Below are 20023 nucleotides of genomic sequence, written 5' to 3'. Positions count from 1 at the left end.
CGATTAAGTGCTCTGAAGTTCTTACAATGGGGTATTAGAGGAGTGAGGTGAACGAATACCCGAATGAAGTCTGGATAGTTTGTCCCCTTGGCATGGCCGCCCTTACATAGAGTGCAAGCAAGCCTGTCTTGTCATGATGTCATTGCACGTTCTTGTATGGTCATCGTCGTGGTCTTGCTCTCACGTCACGGCGTGGCGTGGCGTGATGCTACAGTGTCGCTTGTGATGACACTGTTGGCATGGTGGTGATTTACCAATTGTCCTGTGTGACATGGTTTTGTCTAGTGGCGGACCCAGGATATAGTGAAAGACCAGGGCAAAAATTTAGTAGTAAAACCATTAAGTTGAGTCTGAAAGATCAATTCTCATATTAGTTTATTGAATTGTGCAACATGAACATGAGAAAAGCAACATGCCAAAGTCTTTGTTCCTCTTCGTTGTGTTTTTAGAAGAAACAAGAGACATCTCTTGCACATAAATAAATGAACAGTAAATAATATGGCTGAAAAAGACATAAAAGATATATATATATACATACATACTCAAACCGATAAATAAGTATGAATAACATATGTAATGTGGTTTATTGAAGATAAAAGTAATTACTCCCAAAAGTACAAAAATATATACACACAAATGCTTCAGAATTCTTACATTTGAGTGTTTGACATACTACACAGAGGTTGGTTGGGTGAAGATGATTGGCCATGGAACTAGAATATAATTGTGAAGTTTGAGCAAGTCGTACAGACAGAGAGGAAGCATATAATATACGTTGTAGTATATGGATTGAAACATATACATATATCTATTTGAGAATTCAGATACGTACATACATGAACACTTGCACTATTGCACTCACCTAACATCTACCGCTCCCACGGCAAGTGCGCCATATGTAGCTTTTCCGGTCCACAATCACCCACTTGAGGTCGAACAACTTTTTCTCTAGGCTCCGGCCCAACTTAGTAGGTTATGTGCATGGTGAACCACGACTAGGGACATGGCCCTGCTAGCCCTAAGCCTGAGCCCACTCCTATCTTGCCGTGGCCTTCGTCATCACCTCCTATTCTCCTGGTGGCATTATTGTGGCGATAGTGCGGGAGCAGGTCGCTCTCGGGTCATCGGTCGTCTTTGCTAGTCGTGGTGTCGAGGGCCTCGATCCTGGATTGCGAGGTCGAGGTCCCCGGTGGCCTAGCCAATCTTGAAAGTCAAAGCGAGGGTCATGCACACCATCTCGTAGTGGATGGGGCCATAAGCCCATCTTGTCATGTTGGATTTCGACGATGCGGTGTCGTACCGGTCGTCACTGCCTGGCAGTGTTGTCTTGTCTGCGTAGGGGCATGCAGTGATGGCATTAGCTCCTGAGATGGTTTGTCCTTTCTGTCCTGGCGAACTATCAGAGTTTTTTTTGCTTTAGCTCCTCCTACACCTTGTACCGTAGTACCTCAACCCCACAAGCCAACCAATGAATCATAGATGAATGTATCAAACAAAATCCTAAAAGCGTGTTTTGGTGTTTGGCAGGGTTTTCGATGCAGCATCACTGTTCATAGCTGTTGTTTTTCTCTCTAGAGCCAGGAGAAGCTAAGATTTGTGGCTTCGTCGGCTTGCGCTCCTCTAGTAGTGTAGCATAGAGTCGGAGCACGAAGGAGCCTGACCAAACATGGTCTTTTTTTTGTATTTGTTGATTAATTTAAAACGTTTCGAAGTAGAAAGTCTAAAATGTCTATTGATTTTTTTTATATTAACAATTTGTACAAATAAAAGTAACCATAAATGTATTTTGAGTGCACAACCATTGTTGATGCAATTTTTTTGTACACTGAACTCATCTATAATTGTACTTTTTAAGAACTGCAATTGTACTTTTTAGTGATCAAGGTTTAGAGACTTCAACTTTCTTCAATAAATTGTGCCATCACTGACCCAAGGTATGTAGGAGTCAGCTCATTGTCATTGGCAAGTGACGAGCACAAAACATGGAAATTCTACTCTAAAGTCTAAGTAATACCTGCGCGCCTTATCAATTTTGGAAGGAGGGACTATGCAACAAGTAAGCGCGCGCGAGTAGTAGTTGTTGGCAAAAGTAGCTTATCATGAGTCATATGACTTGTGGGGGTTCCACTCGTACTTGTGCATCCATAGCCTAGCTTAGCCTCTCGAAATCTCGTTTGTTGGCAAAATGGCAAGGATCAGAGTCCTACTGCCTTGACCTAGTTTCTAGAATATCCCTTTTAGGAATCATATCTTAGGCCTTGTTTAGTTCCAAAATATTTTACAAAATCGACACTGTAGCTTTTTCGTTTATATTTGACAAATATTATCCAATCATAGACTAACTAGGCTCAAAAGATTCGTCTCGTCAATTTCGACCAAACTGTGCAATTAGTTTTTATTTTTATCTATATTTAATACTTCATGCATGTGTCTAAAGATTCGATGTGACGGAAAATCTGAAAAATTTTACAAAATTTTTTGAGAACTAAACAAGGCCAGCCAAACGGACAGATCACACCCTCTCAGGGCGGGCGCTCGGGTAAAAAACAAATGCTGACAAGAAAGCAGGCAACTTTCAGGGAGCCTTTTGAGCAGATAACATACATTGCACACAAGCTGGTAGCATAGACATAGCCATAGCATGTATGGAGTGGTCCAACAGGTACATATCATATGTACATCCTGGACCTGGATCGGAAATGGAGTGGCCGAATGAATGGGACGGATACGGATGTCTGTCCAGCAGCTGCAGCTGCCAAAAAGCAGTCCAAGGTCCAGGCCACCACCTACATTTAGTTGTAGACCGTTTGTGTTGTGTGGCTTTCTTCAGGGTTGTAACGGTCCTTCTAGACATTCGTTCGTTCCACTGAAGAAAGTAGTCTGAAACTATACAGAAATGTACTGTAGTACCAAATTAAACCGGTGAGAATCCTGTCTGTCGAACTTTGTATGCACTGAGAACGAATGAACATCAAGGGACATGCATGGACACAGACACACAGTAATGTAGTGAGAAAAGCAAGCTTCTTTATAGAACAGAGATGATTTCATACATAACATCGACAATTGCTATTGTACACGTACAATCTCAGAATTCAGCAGCCATGGTTCATGGTCGGAGGAGCAGCTAGTAGTAGTAGTAGACTGTAGTAGTAATTACTACGTACATACACTACACTACACTACACAGCAGCATGTACATGTACATCCTTCACCTTGCTGCGCATGCAGCGGCAGCAGGAGCCAGATGGCTGTAGCCAAAGGGCCAGGGGCCAAGAAAGCAAAAAGGCTTTCCGTTTTTTTAGAGCCCGGCCTCTTCGTCCCCGGCAAGCACAGCACAGCAGAGGGCGGCTCCCGTAAAAACAAGGGAGTCGCCGTGGTGGACGCACATGACGACTGTGCCGGGCACAGCACAGACTGATCGAACTCTCTCATCTCGTCTCAGCTCACTCTCTCAGTAAGAGTAGGAGTGTGGGTTAAAACAACGTACGACACCACGCTGACGGACGCGGCCGGGATCATCTTAATTAATTTACTCCCCTTCGATCCCTCTAATTAATCGATCACCCGTAGTATAATTCATACTAGTTACTTATAAATATATATAGTATATATATACTAATTTAATCCCTCTGGCCGGTAAGTAATCTCCTCGATGGTGATCGCCGGCGGCGGCGGCGGCACCGGGTAGGTGGCCGTCGCGTCGGTCGGTCATCGTGGAGCATCACCACTTGGCGGGGCGGGCCTTGGAGAGGCGCTCCCACTCGACAAGCCGCAGCAGGAACTCCATCACCTGCACGTCACCAAGGAGAGACGTCACGTCAGCGTTGCGGCGGGGCGGGGACGACGACACCGACCCCGGGAACGAAAGAGACGGCACTTGCCTCGGCGGGCTCCTGCAGCGAGTAGGAGGCGGAGGTGTCCTTGGGGTGCTTGGAGACGAGGATGCCCACGCCCTGGCCGCGCTTGCGGAGCACCTTGAAGGCGTCCTCGTCGGTGCGGTCGTCGCCGATGTAGACGGGGAGCACGTCGGTGCAGTCGGCGAAGCCCAGGGACTCGAGGAGGAACTCCAGGGCCTTGCCCTTGTCCCACTTGATGGTGGGGCGGACCTCGAACACCATCCGCCCCTGCGTCAGCTTCAGCTTCGGGTAGTCCGTCAGCACCGACTTCACCAGGTCAGCCAATGTGCTCCAGCTCTGATGCATCCATAGACCATGGTATGGTAATAAAAGTTAGTACTTACTACAGAATAATCTCTCACAGTTAGACTTAGACACAAAAAAAAAAACAAATGCAGAATTGAATTCTATATATAAATATAAATAAATATGTGAATGGAGAGAAAAGGAGAGGACACAGTGTGGCCCACTACCTTCTCATCGACGCATCTGAAGTGGACAGACACACAAAACTTGTTGTTCTCCACCTTGGCTCCAGGTATGCACTTGGTCTTTTCCACCAGAGAATCGTGCACCTGATGATCCAATGACAGACACACCAGAAACTTAACCAAATTGAGCATTGCAGTTGTAGAGAAGCTAGGATCAAAAAGCAGGCAGAGTGTTTTACCTGCTCTATCATGGGCAGGAACTGGCTGGCCGGCTGAAAGAGAACGCCTTTGGCCTGTGAGCCACACAGAGGGGCAGAGCAGCAGGATAAGTATCTTCCCCCTTTCGGGTGGGCGGAGACGATGCGGAAGTGGCAAGAACAAAGGTTGGAATGGATGGATGGGTACCTTGGCGGCCTTGGTGTGCCGGGACCCTTTCGCGGGGCCCTTGATGTCCATGCCGTGGCTGCCGGCGTAGTACAGCTCAGCCAGCTTCACGAACTCGAACACCTGCACGCCAACAACAACCACCACCACAACTCATCGTCAGTGACTGCGATCGATGATCGATCCCATGGCATGCATTCGTCGCCTAATACCTTGTCGCGGCACCGCCCGCTCACGATCGCCGTCGGGAAGTGCTTGGCGACGCTCCGCACCGCCCGCCGCATCTGCCAGGCCGGAGAGAAACAGAGCGGTGATCATTCAGAGGCAGCCAGGTGCATGTGCATGAAGCAGGGGAGCTCCGGCAGGGACCGCCGCAGGAGCACGTCCAGTATAGTAGTATGTTTACCGTGTCCGACATGTAGGCGGCGTCGGGGTCGTCGACGATGGGGGACAGCGTGCCGTCGTAGTCGAGGAACACGACGATCTGCTTCCCCTTGGACGCCGCCACCACCTGGTCGAACATGCCCAGCGCCGACGGGTGCTTCACCTGAAACAGAGGAAGGAGCCGCAACGCATGCGTTTCAGTAAACAGAGGAATGAATACTCTAATAGATGGAAGGGAGAATGAAGACGAATAAGTAATGCAGGGGGCGGCGGGGGACGGCGCACGCACCATCCACTCGGCGTAGCGCTCCTCGTCGACGCCCGCGGCGAGCGCGGCGGCCGCCCTGGCGTGCGTGGGCGAGGACGCGCGCATGGACTCCACCCAGCCGCCGCCGCCGATGCGCGCCCCGGCGCCGGCACCGGCGGCGGCGCCCATCTGCAGGTACTTCTTGCGCACGGCGATGCCCGGCGCGGCCCGCGGCGGCGGGTACTGGAACAGCGGCGCCGTGTTGGGCGGCACCGCCACGGCCGCCTCCGGCACCGGCACCACCACGCCCTGCTTCGTCATCTAGCTACAGCCTCTGCCTCCTGATCAAGCAAGCAGGGAGCTGGTCTTGATCCGATGGAATCGAAGGAAGCCTTGTGGTGGGGAAGGGAAGGGAGCCAAGCAGCAGCTACTAGCGACTCTGTTCTCCCTCGGTGGCTGGGAGAGCAGAGCAGAGAGCAGAGGTGGAAGAAGGTGCGAGGACGAGGAGAGCAGGAGGAGGGTGTTGTGTGTGTAGAGGGACGCGGGGAGGGCGGCCGCTATTTATAGTTGGGGGGGAGGGGCGCCAACCCTCCCTAGGAAGAGCGCGAGCGCGAATCTGTAGGCGTGGGCCCCGGATCGGTGTCCATGGGACGACGGGACCCGCCACGGCCTCTGGGTACAATAAAGAGGGATCCCCGGGGGCAATGGCCTCTGGCTCCTTGGTACCACGACGACCACCACGCCACCCCGGCCGGCGCTTGTATTGTCGCCTCGCCGGCCGTCGCGTAAGTTGCCTGCACGAACGAACATCCGTCGGTATTAGAGCGACGACGACGACGACGTGTGTTGCCTGCCTGCCTGCCTTTTGCGGCCGCCTGTTACGGTCGGACGGTGCGTGCGACGCAGGAGCTAGCAGACAAGCAGCAGCAGCAGCAGCAGGTGACGCTGACGCTGAAGGCGATCCACCAGCCAGCCAGCCTCGGCCGCGCGCGAGGCTTTGCATGGGCAAACGGAGGCTCGAGCGAGGAACGCGCGCACGCGGTCGCGAGTACAGCGAATCGGGACGGTGGCCGGGGCGCGCGGGCCATCCTGCGGGCGACACCGCGAGCCCCGGCATCGCGGGGCGCGGACGCGTGTGCGCCGTGCCACCCCGCCCCCCCACGCGGGGCCGATCTCGTGACCACGACTCCCATCCCCGTCGTGGTCGTGGCCGCACTCCTGTGGGCGCGCGCGCGGACACGAGGAGTACACGACACCCCGTGGCGGTTTCCGCGGACACGCACGTCCGATCCCTCAGTCGCTGCTGGCCTCACCCTGCCGCATCGCATGCTGCCACCACCACCACCACCACCACCCCGGCCCTTCACTTCTTGCCCCTGCCAGCCTGCACGATGTTGCGATGCAGATCTCTGCTGCGCATGCACGGCGCCGGCCCTGCTCTGCTTGTCTCCTAGCCTGTCTGTCTCTGTCCGCCCCGCGCGCGGGGCCGGGCCGTGTGTGCGCCGTCGACGGTCGACCGGCCGTCCTACATGCGGTGCGGCACGCCGTATGTGCTCTGCCCGGCTGGTCGCCCATGCATGCATGCAGATGCAGGAGGCATGCAGCGCACAACCCGCGATGCTAGCTGCCATGCATTGCGTCCACGTATACTACATAGTATTCTACCTTAGGGTGGCAGTAGAATATACTCCTAGGCTAGTACCTAGCTAGGATGAGTGTAGCAGGGCTACCCGCCAATACTACATGCATGTCTGTTGGCGACACTTGCAACAACGACGGCACGACAACGCCCCCGGAGCGAGGACGATCCTGTGTGCCGAGCGCCACGCACTGTCCGGTCCGACACCGTTGGTCGGCTCTGTGTCCTGCTCTTCTGTTCGTGTAGCTGGAGTAGAACTATTACCTGTCCATCCGCACACAGTGCAGGCAGGGCCGTGTCGTGTCGATGCACCGGCCGGCGTACGCCGCACGTCGTCCGCCCAAGCGGGCCACGCCGAGGCGTACTACGTGCATGTGTAGTATATGCATGCGACGACGACCGTGCGCTGTCGGCCGGTGACGCGCGGAGAGAGAGAAGAGAGAGAGAGGCCGTCGGCGAGGACGCAAACGAGTATATGTCACACCCTATATTTTAAGAACAAAATAAGATACATAAAAGACTTATATGTGCTCTAGAAACAGTCGCACACATAAGTAGACAAATCTCAAATGTACCATTGCAGTGTTTATTACACATCGGAATATAAAATATCACATAGTCTCATACAAAAAATGATAGCATAAAGTAAACAACGCTCTCGACGGAAGCTCCACACAGGGACAGCATTGACTGGTTGACTCCAAGCCTAGTACTCATAACGGTAATCCTCATTCCAGTCATCTTCATTATCATATCCTGAGGTGTTGGGAAATTGCAAGAGTGAGCACATATCGTACTCAACAAGTATAACCAGAGGTTCATGAGGCTCAAGAAGCTGACACTGGTTTGACTGCATTTAGCTTTTAATAGTTGATAGCATGTTTAATCATTGGATAGCAAATGTCAAGGTAGCATAATAAATCCCATGACCACATGATCAATGTATACAAGAATTAAGAATAACACATATAAACAACATAATAAACCATCATTTATTATCATTATGCACGTTCATCAGTGTCCATCTATTCCGTCAGTTTTCCGGGCCGCCCGTATCCGTGGGCACGGCTAGTATACCAGATTTAACACTCTGCAGAGGTTGTACATCTTTACCCATGAGTCATGATTTACCCTTTCGCCCGAGGTGATCAGCCTCTTAACCCACTTCCAAGGAAGGTCGGCAGGGTTCACTATGAAGTCTTTCAAAGGTTCGTCTAACATGTTAGGGCCGCAAGGTTTCCTTTGCGCGCAGATATAGATACCCCCCTTCCAAATGGCACAATGACGCGCAGCCTATACACATAAGGACAGGGGCTCGCACTATACCCAAAACGGTTCAACCCCTCCGCCCTTTCGGGTAACCTCTAACAAGCTAGAAAAATTACTCATACTTGACTAAAGCCAGAGCCATATAGCCCTCATGGTTGTACGAGTTGTCCCAGCTTTTGCCAAGGGATAAGTCCTTATGGAGGGTCAAGATCAATCTAGCAAAAGCCAGAGTTCTTTCCACCCTTTATGTTCAAGTTGCTAGAAAGCTTATTTTATTGTTTATTGTATATTCAAATATTCATGTTACAAGATCATGGATTAATAATCAAGCACTAGCAAAAACTACCAAATGCATATCCAAAATAGGTAACAAGGAATCCAGGATAACAATCATCTATGATTTTGCTAAGGTCATCAAGGTGAGCACATGCATATGATAAATATTGTATTAATTGTGTATAGGTAGCAAGGATAGTCCCAAGTTATACTTGCCTTGATCAAAGCTCTCCTGAGCCTGCTGGTCTTCAAATACTTGATCTTGATCAACAACGTACGGCTCACCGTCTAATCTCAATCATCAATCAACAACACGCAATCCAATGTAGACAATCATACACGAGGCAAACAAGCTATAATTAGAACAATACACCAAACAGTGGTAAAACAAATATAAAAGTTTATGAAAATATTCTACGCAGCGCTACGATCACATAAACGTAAAGTTCACGAAAATCGGAATTAAAACGTGAAAGATATGAATTTTCTAAGATTTCCTATAGAGAAATAATTAATTAATTAATACCAGGAAATTAAAAAGTTTCAAAACAGTGAACTAATATTTCTAACATGTAGAGCTCGAGAATACGAATCTAACGAAAGTTGAATGGACAAAAACGGAGTTGAAACGAATATTTTATGAGCCATTTAAACCTAGTGGCAAACTTGTAATTATCTGGAAAGTGCATTTGAACCCAGCCGACAGAAAATACGCTTTTAAAACTGGAAAGCGTAAACCGCAAAAGCCGCCAAGGACCGCGGGTGTTAAAGTGGAAAAGTTTAGAGGCTCTTTAACATAATTTGCCCCGAAGGGCTATCTTCTTTTCGTGACCGCCGATCTTGAATCCAACGGTGGAGATCCAATCAGAGGGCCATCGGTAGCGGGCCGGCCGCCAGGGAGTCTCCCGGCGCGGCGGCGCCATTGATGGCCGCGGGAGATGGATGTGGGTGGGAGCCTAGGCCACACGGCCTGGTTCCAGGTAGGCTTTCTCCCTTTTTTTTCTTTTCTTTTTATCTCCTTTTGCAAATATTTTCCAAAGAAAATTTTGAACATAAACAATGAGATAAAAACAGAAACAACAACACAAAAATAAATGATATTCCCAGTATGAATGCAAAAGCGTGTTGCTACCCTTATGATGAATTTTAATTTTCACAAAATAATTTATTTACTAGATTCAAATGCTCACAAAAATTACTTAAATAAATCAATTTAATTTCTATTAATTCAAAAGAACTTTTTGGGTGTTACAGTGTACAACGTAGGCTCGTGGCAGGGACGACGACACGTACGAAAGGCAAAGGCGTTTGTATGTACTATGCATATATATGCCACCCATCAACAAGCACACGGTGTGATTGCATTGGCCAATGTGGGACGACGACCTTTGTCGGCGACACGTACCGCCATCCCATACAGGAGAGCTTTTCTTTTCTGCTACATTTCCTTATTTTGTATATATGCGACCGTTTTTCTTTACTACTACTGTATGTATGTCGTCCGTCAGAGCTAGCGTAGCCGTTGTTTTGGTCAAGTACTCTGAACTCGTACCTACCTCGGTACTTGTTTGTCCGCGATGATCGCGGCACATTGTGCACAAATTCCTGTGTTTTTTAGAATAGTACTGTAGTTGGCTGTTCATGCCACTTTCAGTGACATAAAACAAGAGAAACGAAACGAAAGTTAAACCTGCTTGCATTGACAAGCTATATCTTTGTGTACCTCAAACGAACATCGGATAGATCGAGTTATTAGCAGGTTCTTCTAGCTAGCACACATACTATAGTACTAGACTTAGCTCACGGTTTGGTCGGTGTAATTAGGCATTAAACCTGCGTGCACGTCACACATTTTTTTAATGCGCAATCTTTTTGTTGTTACTCTCCTGCTGCACGTTAATTGTTTGGTACTCTGTGGAAGAGGGAGGAGAACAATAGAGATCGGAATCACCGGGAGACGAGATACGCAGCTAGCGCACAAGATTCGGCGAACACGAAGCAATCTCTCTTCTCGTCGTTAACCTCAGCGACTCACATGGCGCCCAATAATCTATGAGTTCTTTTCACCTAACAGGGATAGTTAAGCCTTGCAAGTTACTCGGGGCTTTCAAGCCAGGTTCTGCACACAGTGGCTGTCGAGCAGCCACCTATAGCTCGCACAAAGCCACAGACCGAATATATGGAAGTATGCATTTATATTGTAGCGTGTGTAGATTTGGACCTTTAAAACATCTCTAATATATTCTAGCTCCGTTTGACACAGCTTCGTTCTCCACTAACATCAGGAACTGTTTTATATCAAATGAGGTAAAATAAAATAGCTTCACTGAGAGCACCTTAAAACATGCTCTTACAAGGGATGGATGAGGCATGGAGCTAAACATAGTAGCTTCACCCAACTTCAACTTTCTCTGGTGAGCTACATATAATTCTTTGATAACATATTTTAAGGAGCTTTATATATAAAGCTATTTTGTGAAACAATTTATCAAAAGAGCTCTAGCTCCTCGGCTAGAGTTGCTCGTGTGAAAGCTAAAGCTAAAAAATATTAGCTTCACTAGCAAGATGGAGCCATCGTCATGTCAAACAAGACCTCTCTAAACAGACGACGGTCTACTCTAACTTTAAGGATAGAGAAATAACTATGGTACAATAATGTATTTTCTCACGTCTCCAAATTAAATAAAGAGGGCTCTTCAATCACCTGTCCCTTCAATGTGCTTGCTTACTCAACCATGCCATTAGTGTTCTTGATTCGACCGGTTGCCCCCTGACCGGATCCACCACAGATGCAATGTGCCCGACTAGTTCCTCCATTGTCTAGAGCCCCCATCTCGAGCTCCTCCCACTGAGATTGGCCATTGGCAGCTGACAAGCGTGAGCTAAGGTGAGAGGAGGAGCTTGGGCTCCAAGCAATACAAGTTCTTGATTGGCGAGAAAGAGGGGGTGAAGGGAAGAGAAAGCATAGCGATGTGGGGAGGGGAGGGGAGGGGGCAAAGCAACACGAGAGGGAGATTCGTGTTCTCTGAGGAAGATAATCTAATGAGAAAGAAGAAAAACTAATAAATGGACAAAACTAAAATGTTGTCACACTGCCACAGGTCCTACAAATAAGTACTAAAGGAATGTTTGTTTCATTTTTTTTCTGGCTTTCTATCAACTAGAATATAGAAGCTGAAACAAACATGTCAGTTGTTGAGGTGGCCTTTTGAAAAGGTAGAAAGCTAGCTTCTTGGGAAATAAACTAAAAGGGATGTTAAGAGAAGATTTTCTGGTTTGTGGTGTGTTGAGAAGCTAAAATTTTACTATAATAGTTAACAGCAAAAGGCTAAGACAGAAACGAAGTCCGAAATCTAGCTTTTGAGCCGAAAGTCTAGAAACTATACATCAAATAAATAGATCATAACCGAGATTTGGGACCTGAACTGGTGAGCTAAATATATACCTGAATGAAACAATTAAAAGTTCAAGAAAAAAAGGAATTATTTTTTAAAAAAAAGGAATTATGAGTCGTCTATTTATAAGCAGTGATGACAGTTTCTGCAGTTCAGACAAACAGGGACCATAGTATTGCTACTTTGCTAGAGATGCTGTTGACACCTTTGACATGATACTTCGAGATCACGTTTCTGGTCCAGTGTGGTCTCCTTGTGCCGTTGTGCGTACGTGTCGAGGCTCATTGGATTGGGGAATCTGGTGGCATATATAATTGGCAGGTCGGTTTGCGTTTCTGGCCTGGCCACTGAAACATTATTCATGCATGCAACATAACTTGCCTTGAGATGCCATGTGTGTGTGTGTGTGTCCGTGGGTAATTCATGATCCTCTCTACTTCGATCAACGACTTCCTCGTCACTAGTACATATAGGAGTGGGACAGTCTAGCTTTTAGGCCTTGTTTAGTTCAACCTAAAAATAAAAAAAAATTTAAGATTTTTTATCACATCGAATCTTGCGGCACATACACAAAGTATTAAATATAGACGAAAACAAAAATTAATTGTACAGTTTGCCTGTAAATCACGAGATAAATCTTTTGAGCTTAGCTAGTAAATCCATAATTGAATAATAATTATCAAATAAAAATGAAAGTGCTACGGTATTTCAAACTAAAAAAATTTACGAACTGAACAAGGCCGCCTATCTAGCATCTCAATCTCGTTCACATGCATGCCATAGCCATGCAGCATGGATGATATGCGTGCATCGATCCAAACACACATGCATGGCGACCACGATTATTAGGTGGTGATGTGCTGATGTGTAGCTGCGTGGATGGTCGGTCGTTGCATGCGCGCGTCAGCACTCTCTCTAGCTACCTATAGAGCTAGCATGCATGCATGCAGCTAAAGATGCCTGGCCAGCGATGGAATAATCTATCTACAACCTCAACAAGGAAGATGAGTAAACGGACGACGTACGCCAAGCTGCGGCGGCCATGCATGCCTCGAAATCTCGAATGATGCATGCAGTAGTGGCCGCTGTCGTCCTGATCACTGCTGAGCATCTACCTAACCCGGCTAGGGCACCAATGCAACGAACGAGAACGAACGGGAGTGCGTCACGTTAACGTGCCATCGATGATGGAGAGCTATATATATATATAGGTAGAGATCAATACTCCATGCATTGTGTGTGTGATGCCTGATCATGTTACGTGGAACGTTGGCATGTGTGGTGTGGTACAAATTATTGGCCACCGATGATGGTTGTTCACACAGTAGTAGGTAGCAGAGAGGTCGTTGATATAGCTATAGCTATAGCTAGAATCAACGCATTATCATCAGAGCACAGTTACGACGTTCCATCCATCGGTCAATCTCCTTCCTTTAGATCGATCGGACTTCGGACACTTATTGTAGTAATATTAGTATAAACAACTCTTGACTGACACGCATGCATATATATATGCCTGCCGGCAACGGCAACAGCAGCCGGCAACGGGCAACCCATGGATCGGAACCTGGCTGCCGGCCATGCATGTCTGACGACGATTCCTCCCAGCGGCGGACCAGGAACTAATCTCGCATATAAGAATCCTTATCGTTACTTCGACCGATCATGTCTGATCCATCCATCCGTCTATCGTCGTCTACACGTGATGACCACATTGCTAAGCTTCATGGTACTGCTAGCCAGTGGTGGATCCAGAAATGGACCAAGTGGGGGGCTAAATAATATATGCTAATTTTTTTCTCGCTCAATCCAGTACACTAAGGCCTTGTTTAGTTCTAAATTTTTTTACAAAATAGAAATAGTAGCATTTTCGTTTGTATTTGACAAATATTATCCGATCATGGACTAATTAGGCTCAAAAGATTCGTCTCGCAAATTACAGGTAGACTGTGTAATTAGTTATTTCTTTTATCTATATTTAGGGCCTGTTTGGTACAGCTCACAGCAGCTTCATGAGCTATTGTGAGTTGTTTTTTTTGCCAAACACTTATTTCCAAAACAGCTTCATTGGTGAAGCTGTTTTTCCCCTCCCAAAAACATAAGTTGGATGAAGCTGAAAATAGTAGCTTATTGCAGCTTCTCCCTCATTTCTCTCTCTCAACTATGCATGAAGTAGTTGGTGAAGCTATTTTGCCAAACACTTTTTCCAAAACAGCTTAGCTTCATCTAGAAAGTCACTCATGAAGCTATTTTCTAAAAAAACTGCTTTACTAGTGAAGTTGAGCTGTGCCAAACAAGCCCTTAGTGCTTCATGCATGTGCCACAAGATTAGATGTGATGGGGAATCTGAGAAATTTTGCAAAATATTTTGAGAACTAAACAAGGCCTAATAGATATAGCTAAGATTGATAATTCAATATTGATTCAAAGTGTTCAAAAGCAAAGATTCATAAAATAAGCATAGAAAAATACCAAATATATGGAGTCTTTTGCTAAAAAAAACATGTTAAAAAAATTGAGCCCAAGAAGGAGGCTGCAGCCACCCCAGCCCCCCTCGTGCGTCGGCCAATGCTGCAAGCTGCATGCATGCACCTCCTCTCCGTCACTACATACTGGACACCGTACCCGTGATGACGACATTGCTAAGCTTGATGATGATAGAACCACTACCACCAGAATCCGCCTCTTTGCCGAGTGTTTAGTGGTTTGCCGAGTGTTTTCTTTCAGCCACTCGGCAAAAAGCTTCTTTGCCGAGTGCTAAAGAAAAAACGCTCGGCAAAAAAAAAAAACACTCTTTGCCGAGTGTTTTTTTGACACTCGGCAAAGACCCTCTTTGCCGAGTGTAAAAAAAAACACTCGGCAAAGAAAATTTCAAATCAAAATTTGAAGCCCTAAACTAATTCAAATCAAAAAGTTTTGAACTACAAAGTTGTATAACTTCTCAAGATCTATAATCTTTATTTTTTCCATTTCTTCATTTGGCAAAGTGAAAATAAATTTGTTCACAAATTTTACATCTCTCTCTTATAGTTCCTAGATATATAAGATTTGTGAAAAATATTAGAATAACCGTGTAAGATGAGCAAATGATCAAACAACCAAAATAACCTTTATTGATTTTGACAAGTTATGAAATTTTATAGTTAACAATTTTTTCATTTGAGTTTATCTTGTCATTCAAAACTGCGTCTTTATTTGAATATTTTTAATTTTGATTTTCTGAAATTACCTCGGATGAAAAAACTGACTAAATAAACTTTGTAGGTCTCGAAAAGTTATGAAACTTTGTAGTTGATAACTTTTTTATTTGAAATCATGTTGTCATGCAAAAATTATGTTTAAATTTCTCAAATTTGAAATTCAAATTTTGTAAACGACCTCGGATGGAGAAACTTCCTAAATGAAAATTATAGATCTCAAAAAGTTATGAAACTTTGTAGTTAACAACTTTTTGATTTGAAATCGTTTAGAGCCTCAAATAATCATTTTATATGTGATTTATTATGATATATGAAGAACCGAAACGTAATATAGTCACAGCTGATGGTGTAGTGCAGTGGTGAAGGAATGGGCTCTCTAAACTCGAGGTCGCAGGTTTGAATCCTGCCTGTGCTAATTTTGTCGCAGGTTTGAATCCTTCCTGTGCTGATTTTGTGAAGTTTGTGGAAACATGTTGAAAAAAGGTGGAGGGTGCTGTGGTGTGCGCAGCTGATGGGCAGCCCTTCCCCTAAATTTGTTTTTCTATTTTTTTGGATTTTTTTACTTTTATCTTTGCCGAGTGTCGGCACTCGGCAAAGCCTTTGCCGAGTGCCCGATAAAAAACACTCGGCAAAGACCCCTTTGCCGGCTAGAATTTTGTCGTGTGCTCTTTACCGAGTGTGGCACTCGGCAAAGGCTTTGCTGAGTGTGTTTGGGCCTTTGCCGAGTGCCAGAGACACTCGGCAAAGCGTCTGTCTCCCGCAGTGAACCATGTCTTTGTGCTTCAATTCTGGTCAGTTCTCGTACGTATCTTTTTAATTAGTTTTCTTTGGTTTATGCTGTGTTTCAGTTCATCTGTTATTACAAATTAACTTTCACAAAAACCTTGCCAGAACCATATCACATATTGTATTGTACCCCGTGCATAGGCCAATTAATATCGTTAAAATCTAATAAGTACATAGATGAAAAGAAGTATATCATATTTGAAAGGATCAAGATGTCTAAGAGGAGGGGTGAATTGGATTCCTCTAAAAATTTAAGCAACCTATAAGCTCCAATTCAACCTCTTGTGCCTAAAGTGATCTAGAAAGCTACCGGATAAATAGTTTTGCAACCTAGTTCCAATCCTATTCTAGCATGACAATTCTAGGAATGTGAAAGCTCAAAGTAATTGCACAAAGTAAATGCTAGAAAGTAAAGGAGGAGAGCAAGAAGGACGCGGCGATGTTTTGCCGAGGTATCAGAGAGTCGCCACTCCCCACTAGTCCACGTTGGAGCACCCGCGCAAGGGTCTTGCTCCCCGTTGGTCTGCGCAAGGACCAAGTGCTCTCTACGGGCTGATTCTTTGACACTCCGTCATGGTGAATCGCTGACAACCGCTCACAAGCTTGACACGAGCCACCCACAAGAACTCCGGGCGGTCTTCGTGCCTCCAATCACCACCGAACCGTCTATAGGTGATGGCGATCACCAAGAGTAACAAGCAATGAACTCTCACTTGACCCAATCAAGGCACTAGAGAGTGGTGGATGCATACTTGACTCTTGGAACTCAACTAGAGAAGGATTCACTCAAGAAATCTCTCAATTCTCAATCCTCTCTAGGCTCTTGCTTCTCTCTTGCACCACAAGATGATTCTCAACTGATCAAATGGGCAAAGACCTCCCATGGACGAGGTCGAGTATAAATACTCCCCATCAAATCCAAGGGCCGGCCAACCGTTTTACACTGAAAAGAGGAGCATCGGACGCTGGTCATGTTACACCGAACGCACTACACTGAGCGTCCGATGACACATTAACGACTAACTGTACTCTCTCTGACAGAGCACCGGACGCACCCTCAGTGGGTCTGGTGACACCGTCCGGTGTGAGGATGGATTTACACCCTCCCTAGGTATGGGACCGGACGCTCCCTGGCGAGTCCAGTGCTAGCGACTGGTGCTCTGGTCTCCTGCAGACCTCCCTGGGTATAGGACCGGACGCTCCCCGGTGAGTCCGGTGCGAGCGTTCGGTGCCTAACCCTAGGCACCCAGTCACTCTGACTCGAGTCAACCTCACCGGACGCACTCACATAGCGTCCGGTGCTGCGTCCGATGCCTACTTAGGCACCCAAACTTCGTCGAAACACGATCTTTCCAAAACGAAGTTTGTTTCTCTTGATCTAAGGACTTTTTCAGAGCTGCCTAGTGCTAGGTTTACCAAGTGTGCACCACACCTGAACCTAAAGCCTTGCCTAGGTCAAGCTACCCATTCAATGCCCCTCTTAATAGTACAGTCAAAGGAAAAAAAAGTCCTAAACTACTCTAAGTATCCTTCTTCACCATATGGCACTTAGACCTAGTCTAGTCCCGACGATGTCCAACCATCCTTTAAAAATCGAAACGATTTCCACCATGAAGTTGGTATGAATGATCTAGTCCATCGATCACCATTACCATGACCTAACACAAATGACTTTGCCTCTGCAAAACACACGTTAGTCATAGTAATCAACATTGTCATTAATCATCAAAACTCATTAGGGGCCTAGATGCTTTTCAATCTCCCCCTTTTTGGGGATTGATGATAACGACCTCGAGTATGAAAGAAGTGAAGTTTTCAAATGACTTGGTTTCTATAAGCATGAGACAATAAGAACACAAAAAGATTAGGCATGCTTATATCAACCAAGTCTAACATCCTACATCCAAATATGTCAGATGTATACAATAGGATATAACAACATATGGCTCATAAGATAACGGAGTAATAACGCGGAAGCAAAACGAAATGAGCCAATCACATGACATAAAGATATCACAATGAAACACATGTCATGTCTCACAACCAAAAGAGAGTATCTCACAAGCTAAAGTATCTCACAAATATGCATAAAAAGTAAACATGATACATGATGAAGTAGCACACAAAATAATCAACCCACTCTCTTGCTCCCCCTATCTCTATCATATTCTACTCTCTCTCCCCCTTTGGTATCAAGGGCCAAAAACCTAAGATTAAGAAGGTGGAGGAGGAGCAGAGGAGTCCCGTGGCACGACCTCAAACTGAGCTGTATCATCTGTGCCATCTGCCAAAGACTCTGAGGAGGTGGAGTGACCGTCTGAAGCTGGACGTGCTGGAGTAGCGGTCTGGGTCTGCTCGGTGGGCTCTGTGGCTATCTAAGTCTGTGCTGGAGTCTCAAGTTCTGCTGAGGATACTGGCACTGACTCGGTAGCAGTCTTTGAGGTCTCTGGAATAGTAGACGACGGTGCTAGCTGCTCAGACAATGCTACAGACGATGACAACCGCTCTGTAGTGGTGACTGGCAGAGTAAAAGCTGTAGGGGCCTGCAAGGGAGGTGGAGTCGGCTAACCGGTCAGAGCACTATACGAGAACGAGATGTCCTGTCTAGCTGAAGAGTCCAACACAAGCTGTGAGACACTGGCAGACTATGGTGTGAACCTTGAGCGCAGTGGGGTAAACTGAGGCGTCTGCTCAAAGACAGTGGAGATGGCACCCTAGGAAACTTGGTGCTGAGGCATCAAGAACGGCTGGCTCTGAGCAGGAAGCTGAAGTGAAGGCTGAGACTGACTTTGAAGCCCACTGGGCTGTAGCACTGGAGTTAGTGGCCTGATAGAGGATGTGCCTGGAAGCTGCACCTGTGGAAGCTGGATCCCTATCACTGCCATGAGAGCGGCCATCATAGCTGTCTGCTGAGCCTAGAAGGCTAACTGCTGCTCCTAAAAGGTCAGAAGCTGTCGCTAGAGCTCGTCCTGCCTGGCCTGCATGGCTGCATTAACTGCAACCTGCTCTCTTTCTCTCCTCGCCTGCTCCTCAGCTGCCCGCTGCTGATCTGCCCTCATCCCCTCAAGAATAGCAAGTAGTGCGGGGGTCTGTGGCACTAGAAGAACCTCCTACCTCGTGGTCGTGCTGCCTCAGAGGAATATCTGGAATGGGAAGACGATAGTCATCATCCGAGATGTTAGAAGTAAACTCAATCTCCTCCTCGGCCTCGGCATCTAAAACTGCCCCTATAACAATGTCCTGCTCCTCCTCTGTCTCTAGAACTACCCCTGAACTACGGGTAGCCCTAGGTGAAGGCGGTGGCACCCTGCCATGTGGTGCTGGAGCTCGAAGGTCCACATGTGCTCTCAACATCTGGTGGGGGTTGTAGTGAGGAAACATAGTGAATGTATCTATCAACTCCCTCTAGATATGAGCTAGGAGAAAGTCTGCCCTAGCATGAAGAATAAGCAGGGTGATCAAATGTGCATAAGGTAGCTGACGACGACCCCTGAAACCCTCAGCAACAGTGTCCTCTATCTTTGACACAATCAAATCCCAAAGATCAAACGACCTCTAAGCAATCAGGTGAGCTATGAGCCACTACTGTATCATGGTAAAGCCATCACGGTAACCAGGCCTCAAAAGGAGAGTCTTCCTCATCACAAAGTCAAGAATACGAGCTGGACGGGTAAGACTTCCTACTGTCCTGCTGGAACCCTCGGAGAATGGCAGACGAAAACATGGTGAGACAAAGTCAACTTGGGGAAGCTCACCACCATGTGGACGTCGAGGGGGCCCAAAGCTACCATAGCAAAGCTCGTGGATCTTGGTGTCATATGCTGTCAGCCCCCCAAGTCTCACGGGCCCTCTGAGCTATCACTCTATAGTCTCTGCCTGCCAGGGCGTAGTGAATATAGCTGTGGTCGGGAGCTATCCATACTGAAGCAAAGAACTCACGCACCCACTCCTCGACATAGGTGCCTGGCAAAGCGAGAAGTCCTGGGAGACCTGGTAGGTAGGTGAAGTACTGCTTGATGTCCGCACCTACCATGTTCCCTAGTACCTCAAGGTCAAGTACCCTGTGCTCCCTGAACTGAGTATGACTATGCACAAATGCCATATACATGTCCT

At 46.7% G+C, this 20023-nt stretch overlaps 1 protein-coding gene across 1 annotated transcript; it reads right to left on the bottom strand.

Moving 5' to 3' along the window:
* On the bottom strand, positions 3008-5892 carry LOC8070069 (probable trehalose-phosphate phosphatase 6). The gene is made up of 8 exons (XM_002444275.2): positions 5388-5892; positions 5121-5261; positions 4927-4998; positions 4736-4837; positions 4570-4623; positions 4373-4474; positions 3885-4196; positions 3008-3793 (listed from the first exon to the last, which is right to left on the bottom strand). Exons 1-8 carry the CDS (start codon positions 5664-5666, stop codon positions 3725-3727), a joined length of 1131 nt encoding a protein of 376 aa, XP_002444320.1. The 5' UTR covers positions 5667-5892; the 3' UTR covers positions 3008-3724.

This window comes from Sorghum bicolor, chromosome 7 (assembly GCF_000003195.3).
Source record: "Sorghum bicolor cultivar BTx623 chromosome 7, Sorghum_bicolor_NCBIv3, whole genome shotgun sequence".
Taxonomy (NCBI): Eukaryota; Viridiplantae; Streptophyta; class Magnoliopsida; order Poales; family Poaceae; genus Sorghum; species Sorghum bicolor.
Note: the sequence above shows the minus strand (reverse complement) of the source record. Positions and strands in the feature narration are given on the sequence as shown.